The 22519-nt window shown below is 66.2% G+C and overlaps 1 protein-coding gene across 1 annotated transcript; it reads right to left on the bottom strand.

Annotated features, from left to right (window-relative positions):
- Positions 1–355: 355 nt before the first annotated feature.
- Positions 356–22216, bottom strand: ADGRB2 (adhesion G protein-coupled receptor B2). Its single transcript, XM_086625904.1, is given in 34 exon segments — positions 356–550; positions 733–783; positions 930–1034; positions 1372–1407; positions 1765–2336; positions 2339–2422; positions 2586–2624; positions 2779–2878; positions 2957–3128; positions 4034–4126; positions 4683–4774; positions 4895–4961; positions 5087–5156; positions 5438–5588; positions 5875–5977; positions 6261–6364; positions 6911–7037; positions 7845–7888; positions 8155–8257; positions 8329–8404; positions 9273–9419; positions 9493–9601; positions 9703–9771; positions 9862–10056; positions 10486–10592; positions 10720–10821; positions 10906–11070; positions 11873–11920; positions 11923–12036; positions 13034–13198; positions 14401–14565; positions 15669–15752; positions 19661–20456; positions 22160–22216. Coding segments are annotated over 34 exon segments (4707 nt in total).
- Between the last annotated feature and the right edge of the window lie 303 nt (positions 22217–22519).

The raw sequence follows: 22519 nt of genomic DNA, 5'->3' as shown, positions 1-22519 counted from the left end.
GCCGCTCGCGTGCACACGGTGCACTGCGTGAAGAAACATCCCAGTAGAAAAGAACGAAGATCCGATGGCCTCGACGGCCGCTCCTGCCCCGGGGGGTGCAGGCGTGATCGGTGGGTGAGCGTGGGGGGGTGCGCGTGTCCCCTCCGCACCCGCATCCGGAGGGCAGCGGGGAGGAGAAACCGCGCAAGGATGGGCAGGAGGCGGCTGCGGCTGGGGGGGGAGCGCGGTCCCTCCGGCAGGGACGGCTCCGGCCACGCAGGGACCCCCCGGCCCCGGCCACCGAGAAGGACGGAGCAAACCCAACGTCTTGGCTCGTCCTGCCCCGCAGCGAAGGTGGCAGCGGCGGGCGCGGGGCTCACACCTCTGTCTGGAAGTCACCATCGGCCGCATCCAGGCCGGCGCAGGGGCGCTCCCAGTCCGCACAGCGCAGCTCCAGCCGGTCCCGCTGGGCGCTGGGCAGAGCGCCCAGCGTCATCGCCTTGAACGTGCTCCACGGCTTCGGCGGCGCAGCCGGTGCCTGTGACTGCTGCTCCCCGGGGCCGGCCGCATCCTGCAGGGTGAAAGGGAGCTGCGGCAGGCGGCCGGGGCACGTGGTGATGCATGGCTCCATCCAGCTGGCACCCAGCCCCAGAGCAGAGCCGCCCACCTCCACCCAGCTCTAGAGGGGCCTGGAGCCCTCCGGCCCCATCTGAGATGGGATGGATCAGTCCCCAGGGGTGCTGAGGCACTTACGCTGGTCACGCTCTTCTCCCCGCCGCCCGACGAGACGCTCCACCGCTTTTCCTCGCTGCGGAAATAACGACAGCGCTCAGCCGCAGCATTCTCCCGGGGATGCTCCATCTCTCCCGTCCTCCCCGGGATGCCCGGGTCCATCCAAGGGGAGGTGAGGGGTGTGGGGACTGGGCAGGATGGGGCCCCCAGGACCTCACCTTGGAGGAGCCGGCAGCCGGGGCCCGGTACCGGTCCAGCGTGTGAAACTTCTGGTTGAGCTCGTGGTAGAGCTCGGAGTGGCGCTTCCGCGTGTGCATCACCTTCTGCGGGGCGAGAGCAGAGCCCGTGGCCGTCGGCATCCGGCACAGCCCCATGCCCTGCGGCACGCCCCCCCCCTCCCATCCCCATCCCCCTCCCGCCCGCTCACCCCCTGCCTTCCCAGCGGCACCCAGACGAGCCACAGAGCTCGCTGCAGCACCCTGCTCGGTGCTGGCAATTTAATCAAGAGCCAACGCTCGTTACTGCCCGGTATAAAACTCCTCCGAGCTCGGCTGCTGCTTTGCAAGCCAGAGGGAGCTGGGGACAAAGTGGTTCAGTCCCCACATGGCACCCGACCCCATGGTGGGCACCGGTGATGCTCGCTGCCATGGTGGGGCTTACCTCGAAGTCCAGATCGGAATATCGCAACCGCTTCCTCTGGCAGGAGACACGCAGGGCCAGGAGCAGGGGGAAGAGATGGAGAAGAAAAGAGAAAGGTCTTTGCAGGTCCGGGACATGGGGGGAGCTCATGCCAGCCCCAAGCCATGGCACTTGCAGGTGGGCAGAGCTCGGATGGAGACACGGGGCTGGGGGACAAGCAGGTATCTGCCGTGGCACGGGGAGAAGGTGGCCCCAAGCAAAGGGTGGGACACTGAGCACAGGGCGACTCGTGCAGCCCTGCACGTGTGCACACGCTCACGCATGCTCTTGCACGCTCACCCAACCCCCCTCCCACACACCTCCCTCTCCACGCATGTGCCCACGGGCACGCTTGTACACCAGCCCCCCGCTCACCTCCAGGGACCCCACTTTCATGGCAGAGCCAGGGACGGTGCGGGGCATGGTGCGGCTGCGCTCCGACAGCTCCGAGGCCAGGATCTGCCGCACGCTGGGGTGCTGCTTGAACTGGAGGCTGTAGGGGGTCTTCACTGTCCCGTAGGGCTGGTTCAAGTTCACGTTGACGTGGTCCACTGCCACGAAGCTGGGGTAGGCATCCCCCTCGGCCGTCGGGCGCCCTGTCCCACTGGGCACCCCCTCATCGCCGCTGGGACCGCGGGTGCCCTCCTCCCGCGTGAAGGGCTTGAGGCTGCCGGTCCGGCGCGGCAGCACCATGTAGTCGCTCTCCCGGGGGGGCTCGGGGGCCCGCAGCCAGCCGTACTCCAGGGGCCGCAGGCTGCTCTCCGTGCACAGGTAGACGGGACCCGGCGCGTCCAGGCTGAGCGGCTGCGCCGGCGGGTCACCCAGCTCGCTCAAGCCAGCCACCACGTTGGGCGTCATCTTGGGGACCTGGACCAGGATGCTGGCGGGAGGGATGTTCCCTGGCAGGCTGGAGAAGCCCAGGCCACCTTCCGAGGTGGTGTTGAGCTTGGGTCTTCGTCTCCGTCCAGGGAGATGCGGGACAAGGTGCCCGTGATGGTGGCGGGGTTGCAGGTGTTCACCTCCTTGAACAGCACTGTGGGCAGGGAACAGGGTCAGGGCCGGTGCCAGGGGTCCCACGGGAGGGCAGGGAGGCTGGATTGACCCCCTGTGCCGTGGCATCGCACCCAACCCGGCACACACTGCCCGTCCCTCCCCAGCATGGCACAGTAACATCCCTGGCACAGAGGAGACCTCACCTGTCTGACACGCCAGGTCAACGTCCTTTTCAAATCTGTCTATAAAAATACAGAAAGAGGGAAAAAAGAGAGAGAGGAGAGAGAGAGAGAGGGAGAGAGAGAGGGAAATGAATGCATCTTGGCCAGCACGGGGAGCAGCGGGGTTTGGGGTGGGGGGGACACTCCTTCCCAGTCCGCACCAGCACTCCTGCACTCACCAGGATCTGCACCTGCCCGTTCTTGCAGGAGTCGGGCGAGTTTTCATTCTCCTCGCTCCTGCACCCCCCCATCTGACACTTCACCACGTCCTGGACCTGCGGGGACAGAGCCGGTCACGGCCCCGTGGCCAAGGGTCCCTCCCACCCAGGGCACCCCCTCCGGGGTCACCCCACCTCTCGGCGCAGGAACCCGTGTACGGTGATGATGACGAAGCCCTGGACGGAGTTGAAGACGGCGAAGAGGACCTGGAAGAGGATGGAGCGCCGGTCGGTCATGGCGAGCACGGCCGACATCCAGGTCAGCGCCAGCAGAGGCAGGACCACGCAGGAGCTCCACAGCGATGCCCTGGCGCAGGGAGAGAGGGGCCAGGGTGAGCCCACCGTGCCAGGGCCGCCCTGCAACAGCCCCCTGAGCATTGCCCCCTGCCCCACAAGCGTGGTCGGGGCTGGCCCCGTGTGCACAGCATGGCACGGAGACCCCAGCGCCGATGCCCTGCGCCCTGCTGGGCCCCTCACTGTCCCCTCTTCCTTGGCATCCCCAAGCCAGCACTGGCTGGGTGCTTGGGGCACTGCTTTAGGGCGAGGGGGTCTGTGGGCTCCTTCTGACCCCCAGGCTGAGCCAGCAGCATTGCTGAGCCAGCCCGGGCAGTGCCAGGAGTGTCCCTGTCCCCACGCAGGCAGCAGTGAGGGTGCCAGGGGGAACACAGAGCCACTGTCACCCTCCCACAGCCACAATGAGAGCAGAAAGGGGATTTCTTTCTTTTTCAGCAGAGAATTTTGGGGCTGCTTCTATCGTAACTGACCCCCCAGGGAGCAGGGACCGTGGCTGAGCGGGGCCCCAGCCCTCTGGACACGTCCCAGCCAGCACCCGTGGGGGCTCACGCACCAGGAAGAGGGTCCCAGGGACACCCCCGAGGCCAGCGCTGGCCTGAGCCCCACGGTGTGGTGCCCCTCGTGCCCTCCCTGCTCCCAAGCCGCCCCGGGGAAGAGGAGCTGAGCCCCCCCGTGCCCCTACCCCAGCGATGACGTGACCTGCGGGAAGCCATGCAGACATGATGGCCACGGTGGGGCACGCGCACCCCGCGCCCGGGGCCGCCTCGAGCACACAGCCTTCGCCCTGCCCATGGGACCCCCCCAACCCAGAGCCCGACCGCCCCCGGGGTGATGTCCGGAGCCCACCCCCCCCATCTCCCTGGGGTTCAAGGCTGTGCTCGGGGCGGGGGGCGAAGCGGGCGCGTGGCGGGCACTAACATGGCACTGCTGGCGGTGGCGGAGGTCATGGCCGCGCTGGACACCACGCCGCACTTGGTGCATTTCAGCAGCAGGCTGCCGCAGGGGGGGGGGCTCGGAGCTACGTGCCCACCACCCCCCCGGCGCCCCGCGGCCAGAACCGGGCCACGCGGGGATGGAGGTGGGGGGAGCGAGGCGGTGGGAGAGCAGGATGGCAGGGATGGGGGCGGGGGACGGACAGATGGACGGACAGATGGATGGATGGACGGACACAGGCAAAAAGCAAATGGGAGAAGGAGAAGAGAAGGAAAAAGAGAGAGAGAGCGCCGGGTTAGTCGAGGGCGGCAGCAGTTGTTAATGACGAGCAGGGGTGGCCAAGCGGCAGGGGGATGGGGGGGTCAGGGCTCAGCCCCCTCCACTGGCAGCAGGGAGGGGGGTCCGCAGAGAGCGGCTCCCCCTTCCCTGTGGGAAGGTGTGGGGGTCTGCCCCCCCCCTCAGCCCCCAACAAGGGGCTGTGGCTGCCCCAGGCTTGGCTCCCGCTGCCCACTGATGAGATGAAGTCTGCCCCGTCCTCAGCCCACTCCCGGAGGAGATGCCGTGCCGTGCCCACGGTGTGGCAGGGCAGGGTGCTCCCCACCAGCCCCAGGGAGAGCCCCGTGGAGCACAGGGCACTTACCCAGCTCGCTGCTTTTTGGACTTATCTGAAATGCCATCGCGGGACATGAGCTTGTTGAACACGATGATGCCGACCAGCATGTTAACCTTGGGCGAGAGCGGCACCAGGGTTAGCGCTGGGCACGGAGCCCTCCACCAGCCGGGGCTGGCAGGAGCTGCCATGTGCCGGGGTGGGTTTTGGGGATCCGAGGCTCGGGGTCAGCTCACCAGCACAATGACAGCAGCGGGTCCCACGAAGGCGTAGAGCAAACCGCCCTCCAGTGAGAGCCAGCAGCTGCAGGGGACCATGGCACATCAGGGCCCGATGGAGAGGGACATCCCCTGTCCCCGTCCCCTGCTCCCAGCCTGGCGCGGTGCCCGTGCCCAGCCCTGTGTCCCCTCCTCCCCGTCCCCACGTACTAGCTCGCCGTCCCGTAGCCTTTGGTCCGCGTGAAGCCGACAGAGACTGCGACCACGAGGGCTGGCAACCCTGGAGAGGGGAGACGAGGCTGGAGCTGCAGAGGGGTGGCATCGCTTCCCCCCACCCCAGCATCACCCCTGTGCCAGGGACAGGGATGGGGGGCCCTTCTGGCAGCTCCCCAATGGTCTGGCAGGTCAGAGGCTGCCACGTCGAAGGGACCAAGACACCTGGGTCTGCTTTTCTCCATTGTGCCTCAGTTTTCCCTTCTGATAACCCTGGGGGGTACCAGGAAGGTGTGCCCGGTGCCTCCCCTCCACCCTATCCCAGGACCAGCCCTGCCAGGCTCTTACCCCATCCCAAGCACAGGAAGCGCTTCCTGACCAGGCGTGTCCGGATCCGGCCGATCACCGCCAGGTAGGACTGCCAGGCTTCCGTCAGCACCCAGCAGAAGGACGAGAGGAAGAAGAAGTGGAGGAAGGCGGCTGTCATGGTGCACACGCCCTGCGGGGATGCGGGCATGTCACGGCGGTGGCATCGGTGGCATCGTGGCACTGCGGCGGCCACATGCTTGGCACTGCAGCGGTTAAAACCCCACACCCGGGCAAGGTTTGTGTCAAAGCCACCGGCTCAAAGGATTTAATCTCAAAATCGAGTTAATCCAAATCCAATCTGCTGCTGGGAGCCAGCGGGGAGGAGGTGACTGGTAGGGGACAGAGGGCTGGGACCCCACCGCAGCCCCCACGCCTGCCCGGGAACCCTGCCATGGGGGTACAGTGGTGGCACCCACCTTGCTGAGCATCTGGGACTGGCCCACGAGGATGAGGATGTTGGAGGCGAGGATGGAGACGCAGAAGTTGAGCAGGATGATGGAGCGCTCCGACTTGATGAACCTGCGGGGGGGAGCAGCGTGGGGCTGGGGTGCCAGCCTGTCCCATCCCTGTCCCACGGCCCCCTGCGTGCTGCCGGTGTCCCACCTCCTGAACCGGAGCAGTGCCAGGCAGCTCGGGCACCTCTCCCACCCCGGCTGCCACCGGATTATTCTCTTCCCCCCACGTTGCATTTAATTCCATTGATGCTAAACATTCGCTCGCGCTGTGCCCCCCTTCGCCACCCCCTCCACACACATTCTCGCACCCCAGGAGCCCCCCCAGGTGCCAGCTGTGCCCAGGTCACCTCCAGAAGGCAGCGTAGATCACCAGCAGGGTCAGCAGGGCCATGCAGGAGACGGCGCAGCCGATCATGAGTGGCACGGACGGGGTGCCCGAGGGGTCCATGGCCTGGTGGGGAGCGAGGGGGGAGCGGCTGAGCCCGGAACCCCCCATGGCTGCTCCCTGCCAGCCTCTTGCCCCCACTGGGCCCCTCCACCCACCCTGGTTGGGGACCCCCGGGTGCCAGAGGGGGTTGGTGGCGGCAGCAGCGTAGCCAAGGCGCCTTCCCGGGGACCCGTGCCCATCTCCATGCCAACAGGGGACGCGGGTGGAATAGCAATGGGGTGGGGGGCTGCCTGGGGCTGGGGCCACCCCCTCCCCTCCTCGCGCACAGCAATGCCCCGTATCGAGCCCTATGGACCATGGCAGCCCCCTGCCCGCCCAAGTCCACCCTCGGGGTGCCAGGAGCCCTCCCCTTGGGTGTTGGGAGACACCCCCCTCATCCCCCCAGTGCCCTCCCCACCCTGTGGGGTGCCCGTAGGCAATGCAGCCCCTGCCCATCCCCATCCTCCCCCAGGACTCCCACCTGGGCCAGCTCCGCAGCCCAGGGATCGCCCCCCCATCCATGCCCCGGGATCCCAGCGGGCTCGTCCCTGTCCCTGTCCTGTCCCCTACCAGGTCTCTGGGCAGCTGGGCGAGGACGGCGAAGGTGGCGAGCTGGCGGCACTGGCATTTGGTGTGCGCTGGGAGGGTCTCCAGGGTTTGGCAGCTCTCCGTGTCCCAGTTTCCCAAGCCAGCATCCCTGATTAATGGGACCAGAGCAATTTGAAATGATCAAACACACCCGCAGCAGCCCCTCACCCTCTCCAAGTTAACCCTTTGCTGGTCCCTGCCTGGGGGGAGGCAGACAGGGTGCGGGGGGGTCACTGCCAGGGGACAGGATAATCTGAGCCCATCGCGGGGGTGAAGCCATCCATGCCCCAGCTGCCCACACCCACCCCGGTGCTGATCCCTCTGGGGACCGTGAAACACGAAGGCTTGATTTTTAATCATCCCGCACAGGTTTGGAGGAGGGGTCAGACCACAGAGGGAGGGGGCCAGGTGTGGGAGGAGGGGTGGGGGGGATGGAGGGGGCCGAGGCAGCATGGCAGGGAAACTGGGAACTGTGGGCCAACTGGGGCCATAGCTCCCTCAGACCGGGCTGAGACCTGCCACACTCATCACAACCACACGCCTTCCCATCAGCACCGGAGCTATACTGCAACCAGTGACCCCGAGGTGCAGAGCACCCACGGGCACCTGGGTGGGGGGGCCCAGCACTGCCACCCGCCCACCACGCCCTCCTGCCAGGGCACTGGACTCGGGGGCTAAAGAATTGCGTCTGGCACGCTGGTGGCATCCGTCTCGCAGAGCCACATCGATCCCGTGGCACCACCGCTCACCCACAGCCAGAGGCACTTGGCCACAGCGAGGGACCGGCCCCATTCCCTGTCCCTCCCGCCACCTCCCCCGGGCACTGACGAGGTGCTGGGACACCCAGCCCCATCACCCGGCACTGCTGCTGGCACGGGCACAGCCAGGGTGTCCCTGTCCTGGTCCCTTCACTCACGTCCTCGAGTAGTCCCAGGTGACGCACTGCGGGTGGGATGTGCCCTGCGGACAGAGGGATGGAAGGACGGGTCAGTGCTTTGCCCCCCTGCCCTGCTCCCACCCCCACGAGGGTATTTGGCCCGTGGGACCTGCCCAGCTCCCCCAGTGCTGGCACGTCCCCACTGTGGGCACGGAGCCAAGTACTTGTGGCCACCGGCTGGGAGCTGCTGGTCCTGGCCCAGCTCTCAGCGCCAGGTGGTGAATGGGCTGGTGGGACCCACATGGGACCAGGAGGTGACACGGTGATGGGACGGGAGAGGGACACTCACGTTGATGATGTGGGAGAGCTCCACCAGGACGAGGGGCTCCGCGGGCTTGGTCGGCGGGCGCACCGTCACCATCAGCACCTTGGAGGTGACAGCCAGGGGGGTCCTGTGGGGAGGGGCACCGGCTGTCACAGGGATGGGCACGCGGCGCGGGGGCCGGCGGGCAGCCCCACTCACCTGGGTGGGGGCAGGATCAGGCCCAGCGTGCGGTACAGCACGGCCCCGATGACGAAGTGGGACGACTCATCCGATTCTGCGGAGAGAGGGGAAGGGAGAGGGGCCGTGAGCCAGCGCCCGGCACACGCGTGGGCTCAGCGAGCACACACGCACACGTGTGAGCCCCCGCGCCCGCCCCTGACACGCGTGAGGGGACACGTGCCCCTGCCACACCGCCGGCACGGAACACGCAGACACAGGCACACATGGACACAGGCAGGCACGTGGGCTGGCAGGAGGCTGCCTGTGTGCTCATGCACGTGCACCCTCAGATGTGCACACTCACACACATGCACCCCCAGATGTGCACCCTCACACGCCTGTACTCCCAGATGTGCACACTCACAAACGTGCACCCCCAGATGTGCACTCACACATCTGTACTCCCAGATGTGCACTCACACATGCGCACCCCCAGATGTGCACACTCACATGCCTGTACTCCCAGATGTGCACACTCACAAATGTGCACCCCCAGATGTGCACACTCACACACATGCACCCCCAGATGTGCACCCTCACACACCTGTACTCCCAGATGTGCACACTCACAAACGTGCACCCCCAGATGTGCACACTCACACACATGCAGCCCCAGATGTGCACCCTCACACACCTGTACTCCCAGATGTGTGCACTCACACACGTGCAGCCCCGGACATGCAAGCTCACACGTGTTCACATGCACACGCATGCACATTCCCAGATACGCACGCTCACACACGTGTGTGAACGCGACCCACACCACGTGCACGCTCCGTGTGCACACCGCCAGATGTGCACTCACACAAGCACACGCACACACATGCACACTCCCAGATGTGCACGCTCACACGTGTGCACAGCCCCAGGCGCACACGCGCACGCTGAGCGTGCCGGCTGCCGCGGCCCCGGCCGTGCCTCACCGGCGGAGGCGAGGCTGAGCACCTCCCTGGGGATGAAGAGCTTGTCCTCGGAGCTGCGGGCCCAATCCTTCATGCCCCGGCGCCCCTTCATGGGGAAGTTGATGTCGCTGGAGACAGCAGAGACGGGCTCCCGCTGGATGCTGATCACTGGCAGGGCAGAGCGGGCGTCACTGGGGGCTCCCCGTGCCCACCGCGGCCCCGTGCGCGTCCCGCCGCTCACCCAGGTTGTCGGTGACGATGAGGGAGCTCTGGAAGGCCTTCAGCGCGTCCCCCACCAGATGGATGAAGTCCTCCACCACCTTCATCAGGTGCACGGAGCCGGGCGAGACCTGCCAGGCAAGGGACCAGCTCCGCAGCCGCCGGGATGCATCCCCGTGGTGGGGACATCCTGGCCATCCTGGTCACTCACCCGTACCCCTGTGCCACTCACCTGCTGGGCATCCTCCCACTTGTCCCGGTTCTCCGCATCCACCATGTAGCTCACCACCTGGAAGAAGCGCTGCGGGGACGGGGCTCAGCGGGGCTGGGGTCCAAGGACCGACCGCTGCCACCTCCCCGGGGCTGTCCCTCGCCGTCCCCCGCTCGCTACCTGCACATCCTCGGAGGACGGGGTGTAGGTGGCCCTCTTGAAGGTGTCGGTGACGTTGCGCAGGATCTCCACGGAGAAGAGCAGGTCCCCGCTGTAGTAGGTCTTGCGGGCCATGAGCTCGAGCAGGCTCCGCACCACCTGCGACATGCCCTCGCCCGCCAGCACCCTCTGCCCCTTGGCCAGGTGCTCCCGCAGCTGGTACAGGGGGGGACACCAGTGTCACTCGGCCACCAGCGTCACTCGGCCACCAGCACCCATCCCCAGCAGCACCTGGGGTCCCCAGGTCCCTCACCGTGCCTAGAGCCTGGGCACGGGGGACAGTAATTAGGGCAGCAGTGGGACACGAGGCTCTGGGGGGTCCTTGCCAACCCAAAAGCCATTTCCCAAGGATGCAGGAGCACAGCTTGGACCAGGATCCCACTTCAGCTCGAGGATGGGGTCCTCTTTCCCACCCCTGCCTGGTGAGCCTTGCCTCAGTTTCCCCATGCAGCAGCCGGCCGGTGAAGCAAGGCGGCTGCTGGGTGTCCCTGCCCTGGAGGGGATGGCGGGGGGCAAGGGGGACGGGGCAGACCCCCAGTGATGTGGGGGGGAGGGCAGGGGGGCTGCGCCAGAGCGTGCACCTACTGAGAGATGCAAGTATCGGTACTCGTGGGAGACGCAGCGGGCGAAGCTGGGGACGCCCCAGTAAGCGACGCCGTGGGGGCTCAGCAGGCACCGGCGGCTGGCGGACCCTGTGTCAAAAAATCGGGTTCAACACCGAGGACAGGAGGCACCATTTGGAACCCCGATGCCACCTGCCACCCCCTACCCTGCTCCGGGGCATGGGGGGTTTGGGAGTGCCCGCCCCACACCCCTCACCTGTGGCATTGGGGGGACATTTGTTGTAGATGATCTCCCCGGCAGCCGTTTTCTTCCAGGTCATCAGCATGACATACTCGTCCTTGCACATCTCGTGGTAGGCTGGGGGGCGAGAGGGGGGTCAGACGCAGCCCAGACGCAGGGTGATGGGCACCGGGGTGGGGGAGGCGGTGGGATGCCCCGTACCTGGGCACTTCTTCTCGTTGCAGGTCTTCACCTCCTCGCCGGTGCCCTCGCAGGGGTAGCCCTGCACGCCAGTGCCCTCGCACATGCGGAAGCGGCGCTGCCAGCCGGTGTCACAGGTCTTGGAGCAGAGGCTCCAGTGGTTCCAGGGGCCCCACTTGCTGTCGGCTGCAGGGACAGGGACACCGTGGGACACCTGCTTTGGCACCCGTGGAGACAGTGCTGATGGGCCCCAGCGGCGGTCGCCCCCCGTGCCATGAATCGAAAGCCTCGCCGGGTATTAAATCCACAGATCAAGAATTTAAATCTCACTCAGAGACTGGCACTCCCGTGCAGCCACCTGGCCACCAGCAGCCTGAGGGCACCCTCGGCGAATGGCAGAGCCGCTCCCTCCCTCCGGCTGCCGCGGTGGCCGCGGTGGCCGCGGTGATGTGGCACCCACCTCCCTCTGCGCCTGCAACCGATGCCGAGGCGTCGAAGGACAGGATGAGGACGGGGTCCATCCTTTGGTCTACCTCCCCCCCTGCCCGGTGTGCCCCCAGCCTCCAGCCCAAGCTACCCCACGTGCACACACGAGAGCTCGCACGTGCTTGCACACCCAACGCACGCCGGGACCTGCAGCCACCGGGCACCGACGGGTCCCCGCAGCGTGACACAGGGGCGAGGGCACGGGATGAATCCACGGCTCCTCCGGCTGAGATGTGCCTGGAGGGAGCAACCGGCACCGACGCAGGCGGCTGCTGACCCCTGGCATCACCCTTTGGCTCCCGCTCTCCCTGCGCCTGCATCCGCAGCGGAGGAGGCTGCCGGCATCCTCGCGTGTCACCGGCGGTGACACCGCAGTGGCCTTACGGCAGACGCACGGCTGAGCCACGTGCCGACGTGCCGCGCACCGACGCGCCGTGCCGTGCCGTGCCGACAGCGCGCGTGGCCTCCCCTCCCGCTCCCCCTCCAGCGCGCGGGGCCTTACTGGGACAGGTGGGGTTGGAGCACTCCCGGGCGTCGGCGTGGGCCCCCCGCACTCGGCCCAGCCGTGGGCCGAGACGCTGCACTTGCGCGTCCGCTGCTGCGTGCCGTTGGCGCAGGTGACGGAGCAGCGGCTCCAGGCGCCCCACTCCAGCCACTGCCCTTCCACTGCGGGGACAAGCGAGAGCGGCGTCAGCCCCCACCGGCCGGCGGCCCCTCGGCCGCTCGGCGCCAGCTCCCCGACACCCACGCCGGGCTCTCCGCGCAACGGGTCCAACCTAACGATGTGCCGGCTCCTCCCGTGCCAACCTCAACAGTCAGTGCCAAATCCTGCCCCAGCTGGCAGGGACTGTCACCAGGACTGGCTCCTGCACCCCGAGCGGGGGCTCCGACAGCCCCGCTGCACCGCAACACCCAGCGCCGCGAGCCCCCAGCACTGCTCCATGCCAAACCCCCCAGCCCTGGCATCACTCCATGGCCGGGGCAGGCGGGGAAGGAGTGGCTCTGAGCTCTCATGGCTCCGGCAGCATCTCCGTGGGGCAGCCGTGGGAAAAGCCACGTGCCAGGAGTGGCACATCCTTGCCAGAGCGGCTGCAGAGGGGTGCACAGCTCCCACCTGCCCTCCTGCCGCCAGCCTCGCTACACCGCACGCGGGGATGCCAGCCCTGATGTGGCATCCCTGGCCATCACTGCTGAAACCCCCACGGCTGCCGCCACGGCAGGAGGAAGGGACGAAGACGGCGCTGCCACCTGTGCACAGACGGACCCCGCAGCCAACCCCCTTTGCCACCTCCAGCCACCGCCCGGTGCCCCACGACGCTCCCGTGCCACTGCGGTGCCAGCACTGTGGGGGACAGTCAGTCGCAGCGGATGGGGAGGGAAGGAGCCGGCTCCTCCGAGGTGCCCAGGCTGGTCCCCCTGCCCATGGTGGGGCTCGAGCCCCCCAGCACAGCCAACGGAGCCGGGTCTCCGTCTGCGTTTCCACTGGGGACAGGAGGGTGCACCCATGTCACAGCACCCACAGGCTGTCTCGGGTGCCCATGGTGGTGCCACCATCTCTTGCGGCACCGCAGCCCCGTGCCGGGAGCATGGCCCTGGCTGTTGGCCGGTGCCGCCTCTGGCATTCCCGGGGGAAGGAGGAGCAGGGGGAGAGCGCGGTACTGACCCGGGCAGCTCGCGATACTGCAGGGCTTGGCCTGCAGCCCGGGGCCCTCGCAGCCTTTCCCTCCGTGCCGCGGGGCCACGCACCGCCGCGTCCTGGTCCTGGCCCCTCGCCCGCAGGTCACCGAGCACAGGCTCCACGGGGACCACTCCTCCCACGCGCCGGGAACTGCAACACAGCACAGTGCTCCAGCCTCCTCCTGGCACTGAGGGGTCCCAGCCACTGCACACCCCTCGTGCCCTGGGCCAGGGCTCCATGGCAGAGCCAGGCATGGTCCCCAGTTCCCCTTGGTGTCCCGCCAACACGCCCGAGCCCAAACCCTGCGGACCCGGAGCAGATGCCGCTGCCACTCCCTGCCCTGCTCCAGCCTTCCCTTTGGGGTCTCGGCACTGGTGACGCACGTCCCCCCACACCCACACGCAGCCCCAACCCACGTCAACACGCTGGGCATGGCTGCCCCTCGGACATGGCACACCCCTGGGAGCTCAGCTCACCCAGGAAGGGAGCAGGGATCCACACAGCGCACAAGGATGCTCGTCCACGACCTGCCATGTCCCGGCGGTGCCGGGATGGGGCTGCACTCCCCGGTACAGAGGAGAGTGGGCACCCCCGTGTTTTGGGGGTGCAAAGCCCCTGAAGCCTCCCAGGCTCAGACAGGGCAGCCTGGCCACCGCCTGTGGCCACCACACGAGACACACAGATGCCACCACGGACAAACGGGGCACTACCCGGCCCAGTGGGATCCCCCGTGTCCTGCCTGCCCGCTCCTGGCCACGACCCGCCTTGAAGAAGGGGGAAGCTCAGCCCTCTCCTGCCCTGCAGGAGTGGGGACCCCCCACCACGCTGGTCCGGGCAGCTGCTCGGTCCCAAGCCCCCCGGCGCAGGCTCCAGCCCCTGCTTCTCCCCCAGCACAAAGCCTCGGAGACACCCATGGGGAAGCCCTGAGTTTGCCAGGAAGGAGGATGGTGAGGGGCCACCGGCCGAGCTGCTGCCAAGCAAAAACCCCTGGCAGCGGGAGCGGTGGGGTGGGGCACTGGGGCACCCATTCCAGATGCCCCCTTCGGCTTCCCAGGAGCTGGTACAGTGGGAAGGCGAGATGACGGGGATGTCGACAGGGGCTTGGAGCAGCCCGGCGCGGGATGGGCACCGCCTGCTTCCACGACAGTGCCGCCCTCATCCACCCCCAGCACCCCCCACCACCGGTGAGAGCCTCCCCACCCCCAGAGACCCCCCCATCAACCCACGTCCCCGCTCTCCCCAGCCAACCGTCCGCTCAGCCCTTTGGGTGCTCACCCAGAGCCCAGCCTGTGGTGGGCATCCCCAGCCAGCAGTGAAGCCCCCCACCCCGGTGCCCCTGTGTGCCCCCGTACCTGGGCAGGTGGCCGTGTTATTGCAGGTGCGCGTCTCCCGGAGCAGCCCGCTGCACAGCGTCCCGTAGGGCGAGGAGACGCAGGAGCGTGTCCGCACCTGGGAGCCCTGCCCGCACGTCAGGGAGCACACGCTCCACTGGGACCATTCCTCCGCCGCCGGGTCCCCTGTGGGAGACACGGAGCCTGAGAGCCGGTGACCACCCCAGGGGGCCAGGGAAGGTCCCATGAGTGAAGCCCCCACGGGGGATGGGAAAGCGGCCGGGCAGCTCCCGTGGGATGAGGACAAGGTGCCACGGGATGACACTGAGGGTGTAAGCGGGGCGAAGGAGCCCATGCTGCCCTCCAGACCCAGCACCAGTGGCACCTGGAGAAGGGGTCAGGGCACAGGATCGCACCCAGTACAGGGGACAGCATTCGGCATGGGGCACAGCATCCACCCTGGGGCACGGCATCCACCCCAGGGCACGGCATCCACCCCAGGGCACAGCATCTACCCTGGGGCACAGCATCTACCCTGGGGCACGGCATCCACCCCAGGGCACAGCATCCGCCCCAGGGCAGCGCGGGCAGCGTGGCACAGCTCCTTCTCCCCACCCAGGCGCAGCATTGACATTTACAACAACCCGGCTCTTATTAAGCTTGATGGTGTCTCTGAAGCTATTGGACAGGCCAGAAGAAAAGGCCATCAGTTTAAATTAAAAAGGAACACAGGGAGGAGGGCTCCGAAGGGGACGATTTGTCCCGGAGACAGGCGGGACGCGGGCTCCAGAGCAGGGTGGCTGCTCCACGTCACACGGGGACCCCAAGGCTGGATCGAGTCACCAGTGGGGTCACCCCACGCTCTGCCCAGCAGCTCCCGGGGGGCCCAGGACCCCCATAAGCACCCGAGCGTGGCTGGGAGGAGATCTGCATGCCAGGCACACGGAGCAGAGCTCCTCTCCCGGGTTCATCCATCTCCCGCTCGCCTCCGAGCCCTCCGACCATAAATCAGGGGGCCTGGGGAGGGGGGAGCAGCACTTTCAAATTACCCAGATGGATTTGCCAAATAAATACATTTGAACGAAACAATTAATGGATTTTTTTTTTTTTTTTCTTTACAACCCTCAGAGGAAGGTGTAAAGGAAAAAATATATAAATGGAGCAAATTAAGTCGGTCTGTGGGCAGGAAGCAAAGGGAATCGCTCCGACTCCATCACCCGTGGCTGGGCACCCGAGCCCTGCACTGCCGGTGTCCTGTGCCCGTCCCTGCACCAGGGCAGCACCGGTACCTGTCTGGGCCATGTAGACACCTGGCTCGTCCGCTGACCGTGGCCACTGGGTTTTCACCTTCTGGTTCTCCTCGATTGCATTGCCTGGAAGAGAGAAGGGCTCCGGTGAGAGCAGGCAGGGGACAGGGATGGGGATGGGTCACTGTGGGTAAGGGACATTGCAGGGGGGACACAGGGATGCCCAGCCCCACGCTGAGCACCGATAGCATCCCCAAGGGCTAGAGATGGTTGAACACAGCTGAGCACACTCACAGCCCCCAAAAACCATCACAGGTCCCCCAAAACTCATCGCCCCCTGTCACAGGGGCTGGAGCGTGGCTCTGGTGCCACGGGTCCGGTGTGGCCAGGGTGCTCGAGCCCTGGCCGTGCTGAGCAGAGGTGCTCTCCCGTCCCTGCTTAACAGCTTGCTGCAGTGAGGTGGCACAAATTTATGGCTCGGCTCACCAAAAATAACAAGAGATCCATCAAGAGCACTTGGTGTGAAATTAACTGGCATGTGAAGGGCTCGGCGGAAGGTGCGGCTGTGGGTGCGGGGGCAGGGAACGCCTTCCCCGACCTCCCCTACACCCCCTGGGCCACCCCACTGTCCTGCAGCAGGGTCCCTTGCCCCCATATGTGGCTGCAGGATGCTGGCGAGTTCTCACATCCTCATCCTGCCCCGTGCCAGGAGGACACCTGGCATTGGCAGGGGAGCCCCCAGCCATGCTTTGGGCACACTGTGTCCCATCCTGACACACGCAGGTGAGATACGAGCCCCAGGCAGGGAGTGCTGCCTGCGCTGACACTTATTGGTGCCATAAACCAGACCTAAATTTACAGACTTTTGCCTTCAACCAAACGTAACCCCTGCCCGGGCTCGTCCCTGGAGTGGGCTCCTCGCCATCACCGCCGGTGCTCCTCTCCCTGCACATTTGGGGGTGCAGGGGGATGCAGGGAGGCAGAGGGGCTGCCCTGGGGGGGTCTGTCCTGCTGCAGAGCCGAGGTCCCCACCGGGCTGCCCGTCCCCGGGAGCGGCACAGCAGAATTACGTATGGCACGGTGAGCGCCCGGGGAAAACCATAAATCCCGAGGATATACGAGGGCGCTCTCCCCGGCTGTGTTCGACAGAGACACCAAATTCAATTTCCTTCAGAGAGCACTAAATCCCTGTCCATCACCGCGGGGCGGCCGCAGCCGGCCCTGGCACCCTCCGCCCCAGCACCCTCACCCGGTCCTGCCCCGGGGATCCCCTGGCACCCCGCACCATGGCACAGCTGCCAGGCTGCAAAGGCAGGGGGGGCTCTTTTGGGGAGCCCAGGATGTCCCCTGATGCCAGTCGTGTTCCCGCAAGCTGGCAGTCATGGCCCTGTCCTGGCATCACCTCTCCAGGGGCTGGTATCTGAAGGGTGGTGGGTTTGAGGCAAGAGGAAACGCAGCCCGGAGAAGCGCCAGAGCTGGGAAGCGCAGGCTCTGCGGGGCTGTACCCCCTCCAAAGACCCCCCATTGCACGGCTGTGATGCGCCCAATGTCACCTGCAAAGTTTCAATCCCGTCCCCGCACCCATCCGTGCCCTCCACTCGTGAGGACCCAGCACCGTGTCGCACCGGGGCTGCATCTCCTCCGCTCCAACCACGTCCCCGCGGCCACGTGGCAGAGCCATGCCACGGAGAGGACGGCACGGGGGCCGGGGACCCCGGGGATGCCACAGCGGCTGGAAGCGGGGAGGCCCAAAGAGCGGCTGGGTGGGTGCCAGCTCCCGCGTCGCTGCGCGGCTGCGGCGGAGGAGAGCCGGTGAGATCAGCGCTGGGCACCCGCCAGCGCTCGGCTCACAGGCGCCATTCAGCCCCTGGGCCCTGCCTGCCACCGCCACCCTGAAAGGCGGCCATTCTCCCCCCGGGGGGTGCCAGGGGGAGGCCAGGTGGGAGCCCAGGACCCCCCCTTGCTGCCATGAAGAGCGCTCTGTGCTCCAGCCCCGCAGCCCAGCGACATGGGCGAAGGCGCGGGGGGGAAGGCGGCGTGGGGGCTGCGCCGGTTGGCAGCAGTGTGGCACGCGGGGCGGCCGAGGGAGAGTGTTACCCCTGCGGCTCCGGCGTCGCAATAACATCCAACCTCCGGGCGCCTCTGGGTTTTAATTGAATGTCAAATGTAATCTGGGGAAGGAGCAGGAGTTTGCACTCTCATCCTTGCAGACAGCGTGCCAGGCTGTGGCGAGGTGGCAGCCAGCCTGGTGCCCAAGCATGCCAGGTCTGCGGGGACCCTCCTCTCCAGCACCCAGCCTGGCATCCTCTCTTCGAGCCGCGCTCAGCATTACTAACCCCCACCAAAGCAGCTGTGTGGAGGTGCAAGATCCCCTGGGAACCAAGGGGACAGGGCATCCCCCAGCCCCACTCTGTGCCAGCACCCCATGGCACCCACTGCTCCCCAGCGTACAGCAGTCACTGGTGCCTGTGGCATCCCCGCATGATGGGGACAGAGGGTCGGGGAGGCTGAGCTTGGGGATGGCACCTGAACCTGGCGCTGAGCTCTTAATCATCCATGTGGAGTTGCATTTAAAGGGGGGGAAAAAGGAAAGGAAAAAAAAAAAAAATAACAAAAGCAGCTCAAGCGGCTGCCCTCGGGATGAGGCGATTTATAACCCTGCAGCTGTAACGGACCAGGGATTTAGTCGGGGGATCTGCCCATAATGACATTTAGCTCCTGAAATAAATGCTAAAGCCCAATGAAATTATCCATCTACCCAGCACCCATCCCCACCACCTCATCCACTGGATAAAGACCTCACACAGTGAAGCTGGGGATTGCTCCTCCCCGTGCATCACTCGTAGCTGGCGCAAGGGGAACATCTGGCCAGATGTGCTCCAAAACCCCTGCATCACCCCGCTAAGCTCAGCAGAGATGCCCCACGGGTGAAGGCATCGCTTGGCTGAGGCGGCTGCCCGCCATGGGCAGCCTGACCCTGGTGCCCAGGGTGCCGGCGAGCGCGGCTGCTTTATCTTCACTTGATGTTTCTGCAATTTCGTAACGAGCAAACGGCTTCATTCCGCCTGGTTAATAGCCCGGCCGCACCGTGCCGCCGTGCCGTGACATCCTGCCTGGAATAACAAGCGCCCGGGCTGCAGCAGTCAAGGGTAATTTGCCATGGGAAAGGGTCATTTTACCTGCAAATTGTTTTCCACGTTTCCACCAACACAGAGTGACAGGGCTCCTGCTCCGGGCCCGCAGTCGGGCGAGCAGCAGCCGTGTGCCAGGGAGGTGGCGAGTGAGGCCCCAGGGCTGCGCGGGCTGTGCCAGAGCAGCCGTGGCAAACAGCCGGGGTTGGCGCAGCGGGGAGTGGCACTAACAGGGCCAGCCGGACCGCGGGCAGGGCAGAGTGAGCTGCAGCTCTGCTGAGCCCGGCCGTCACTTGGGCGAGGGGCACCTGGAGCTGGGAGCGTGTGCAGGATCTGCACTTTGCACGGCTTCCCTGCTCCGTGCATGGCACCCAGTTTCCAGCCTCCTGCCTTGGGAAGTGTGTACAGGCAGGATTCATCCATTGCATGGCTTCCCTGCTCCGTGCACAGCACCCAGTTTGCACTCTTCTGCCCTGGGAAGTGAGCACAGGCAGGATTCATCCATTGCACAGCTTCCCTGCTCCGTGCACAGCACCCAGTTTGCACCCTCCTGCCCTGGGAAGTGAGCACAGGCAGGATTCATCCATTGCACAGCTTCCCTGCTCCGTGCACAACACCCAGTTTGCACCCTCCTGCCCTGGGAAGTGAGCACAGGCAGGATTCATCCATTGCACAGCTTCCCTGCTCCATGCACAGCACCCGATTTGCACCCTTCTGCCATGGGAAGTGCACACAGGCAGGATTCATCCATTGCACGGCTTCCCTGCTCCGTGCACGGCACCCAGTTTGCACCCTCCTGCCCTGGCAAGCGCGCACAGGCAGGATTCATCCATCGCACGGCTTCCCTGCTCCGTGCATAGAGCAGGAGACTCATCCCTGGGGCTCCCCTCACACCCCACTCACCGTGCGGGACCGCGTCGAAATCATTGGCATTCGCAGAATGCAGGTCGGTGGGGCAGCAGTCGCTGGCGGCGGGCGGCGGGGCGGGCGTGCGGGCGGCGTGCCGCGTGCCGTTGCGCCGGGGTGCCGGCGGGCTCTCCGCCTGGCAGCTGCAGCCGGCGTGGGTGAAGCCGCAGCGGCGGGCGCCGGGTGCCTGCAGACACTCCTCGAGCCAGCGGCAGAGCACGCTGCAGGTGAACTGGCTGGAGTTGTTGTTGTTGATGAGCAGAACCTCCACGAAGCGAAACTCCAGTGCCTGGGGGGCCAGGAGGCGCGGGGCCGCCTCGGGCTCGGCCGCCAGGCACAGCTGCACAAAGTTCTTGTCGAAATGGAGGAAGGTGAAGGGCCCCGTGCCCTCGCACAGCTCCAGCTCGGCTTCCTCCTCCTCCTCTTCCTCGTCCTCTGGGCGCTGGCGGGTGGGCGGGGGGCTGGAAGCCTCGCCGCGGGGGTCGCAGGTGTAGTTGGCCAGGTAGTGGTCGAGCGGCAGCACCATGGGCGAGAAGTGGGTGCAGACCTGCTCCTCCCGGTTGAAGCGGAGGTAGAGCGAGTACTTGGTGGGGTCGGGGTTCTCCAGGGTCCAGGAGCAGCCGGAGGAGATGGTGGGAAAAAGGTCCTTGAGGGAGAAGGAGCCGTAGAGGACGCCGGAGGCCAGAGCGGAGCAGGCGCTGGGAGCCGGGTCGAAGCCCCGCGTGAGCCACAGGAGAGACGATATCACAGCCAGTAAGAGGGGACCAGCAGCGGTCATCCTATGGCATTTGCCCTGGCGGAGAGACAGATGGAGAGACAGACGGACAGACAGACGCTTACTGGGAGGCACGCCGCTGCAGGCTCCCCGCTGTGCCAGGGGGTGCGGAGCTGGTACAGGGGGGTCAGTGCCCTGCACCGAGCACCAGTCAGTGTAGGAGCAGCATCCCAACTGGTCCACGTCCCCGGTTGCCACCTTGCAGGCAGGGGACAGCCACCGGAGACCCCCACCCCATCTCATGCCAAGGCAGCCCCCAGGCCAGGGACCGTGCAGCACGAACCGGGGACTTAACCCCAAAACCACCAGAGCAGAGACCTGGCCCCCACCCCACAGCCACCAGACCCCCACCACAGCGACCCCCCCCCGCCCTCAGCTCACCCGTTGGAGTTGGCCAAGCACAACCCGGGCAAGGAGCCACCAAACAGCTTCTGCCCAGACGGGGCTATAAAAAGCCTCGTAGCTATTGCTGGTGCCCCGGAGCACCATGGGGACAGACCAGCTGCTCAGTGGAGGAGCTCAGGGTGATGTGCTGGAGTATACGGGCACCCCAACGGCGTGGTGTCCCCCTGACCCGCCGGGAGAGCCCAGCACAGGGTGAGCAATCATTAAAATACATATTTCTTGGACACCACGCTGGGTACGCAGCAGCATCGCCGTGGATAGCTTTTTAATAACTCATTAATAAAATAATGCATGCAGTGGCCTTATTAAGCGGGACCGGAGCGCGGCTCTACAGAGGCTGAGGCCACCGCGCTCGTGTCGGCACCGCTGTGCCAGGCCAGCCTGTGCCCAGGGCGGCGGCGGTGAGGGGGCAGCCCCGGGGATGGCAGGGGACACTCAGGAGGTAGCTGCAGGGGACCAATGCCATTCCAGAGGTTGATTCCAAAGTCACCGAGGTCCCTGCTCCTCTCCATCGCAGCCATGTGTGGGGGGTGCCAAGTGCTCGGTGTGACACAGGGATTATCTTCTCCATCCCCAAACAGTATCTTCTGCTCCCAAATCACCCCTGACTGAGGCCCTGGTACTGGGGCATCCCCCTGCTCTTGGAGGAGGGAGCCTGAGCCTCAGCCCAGCCTGTGCTGAAGCCACGACGGGCACATTAAAGAGCTAAAAATATCCCAGTTCTCATGCAACAGGCTGGCGCCAGCTCCTGCCACCCCGGCAGCATGGGGGCTCGGTTCCGGCAGCTGGCCCCTGCCAGTGGCACACAGGCGTGGGGAGAAAGGGGCTGGGATGGAGCCAGTGGAAGCAGCCAGGTCTGGGGCCAGATCCAGGCAGGAACCCCCCCAATCGACGCAGGGAGATGTGGAGCAAAACAAAACCCTACTTTTCCTGCAGCCACTTCCAGCCCTGGGGAGACCCCGGGGAATTCAACAGGAGACCCCCCCACCCACAGCAGCAGCGGGGAGCCAAGGGGCAGCCGGAGCGGGCGTCCCCCACTGATGTTCCTCAAGCACCCAGCAAGGAGCTGGGGTCTCCTGGAGAATCATGGCTCTCCACTGCTTCGAGAGAGCCAGGGATGGGAGGAGGAGGAGGAGGAGGAGGCGGAGGTCAGGCAGGGACACGCTGCTGCTCTGCAGCGAGCTCCTGGGGCTCCCGCAGCCTGGCAGGGACACAAGATGGTGCTTGCTTCCCTCGCCTGGGAGCAGCGTGGAGGGATGCTCCGGCACCGCCATCCGCTCATCCCTCCCGCCCAGCTCTGCCGGTGCCCAGCCCACCTGCGCGGCTGCTGCCGGGGCAAACCGGCTGCTGGGAAGCTCGGTGGGGCTGGGCATGGCTGGGCAGTCCACTGCCACGCTTCCCCGGGCTCCCCACACTTTGAACACGGTGCCATGCAAGATCCAGGTGCTCTGGACCACAGAGAGCCTCCCCCCACCCCAAAAACCTGCCGGGGCTGCAGCCGAGAGCCTGGCACCGCGCCGGAGCTGCTACCGAAGGCCAGGGCTCCTTAAGAGCAGATCAAATCTGATACAGCGCGTTCGGCACCAGCCCCGCTCCCCGCAGCACTCGCTGGTGCTGCTGCAGTGAAAATATTTCACGGAGCTGCAAGCTGGGCCCCAGAAGATATTTAACATCTG

Source organism: Tauraco erythrolophus, chromosome 24 (genome assembly GCF_009769465.1).
Source record: "Tauraco erythrolophus isolate bTauEry1 chromosome 24, bTauEry1.pri, whole genome shotgun sequence".
NCBI lineage: Eukaryota > Metazoa > Chordata > Aves > Musophagiformes > Musophagidae > Tauraco > Tauraco erythrolophus.
The sequence above is the reverse complement of the archived record's forward strand: the minus strand, read 5'-3'. Positions and strand labels throughout refer to the sequence as shown.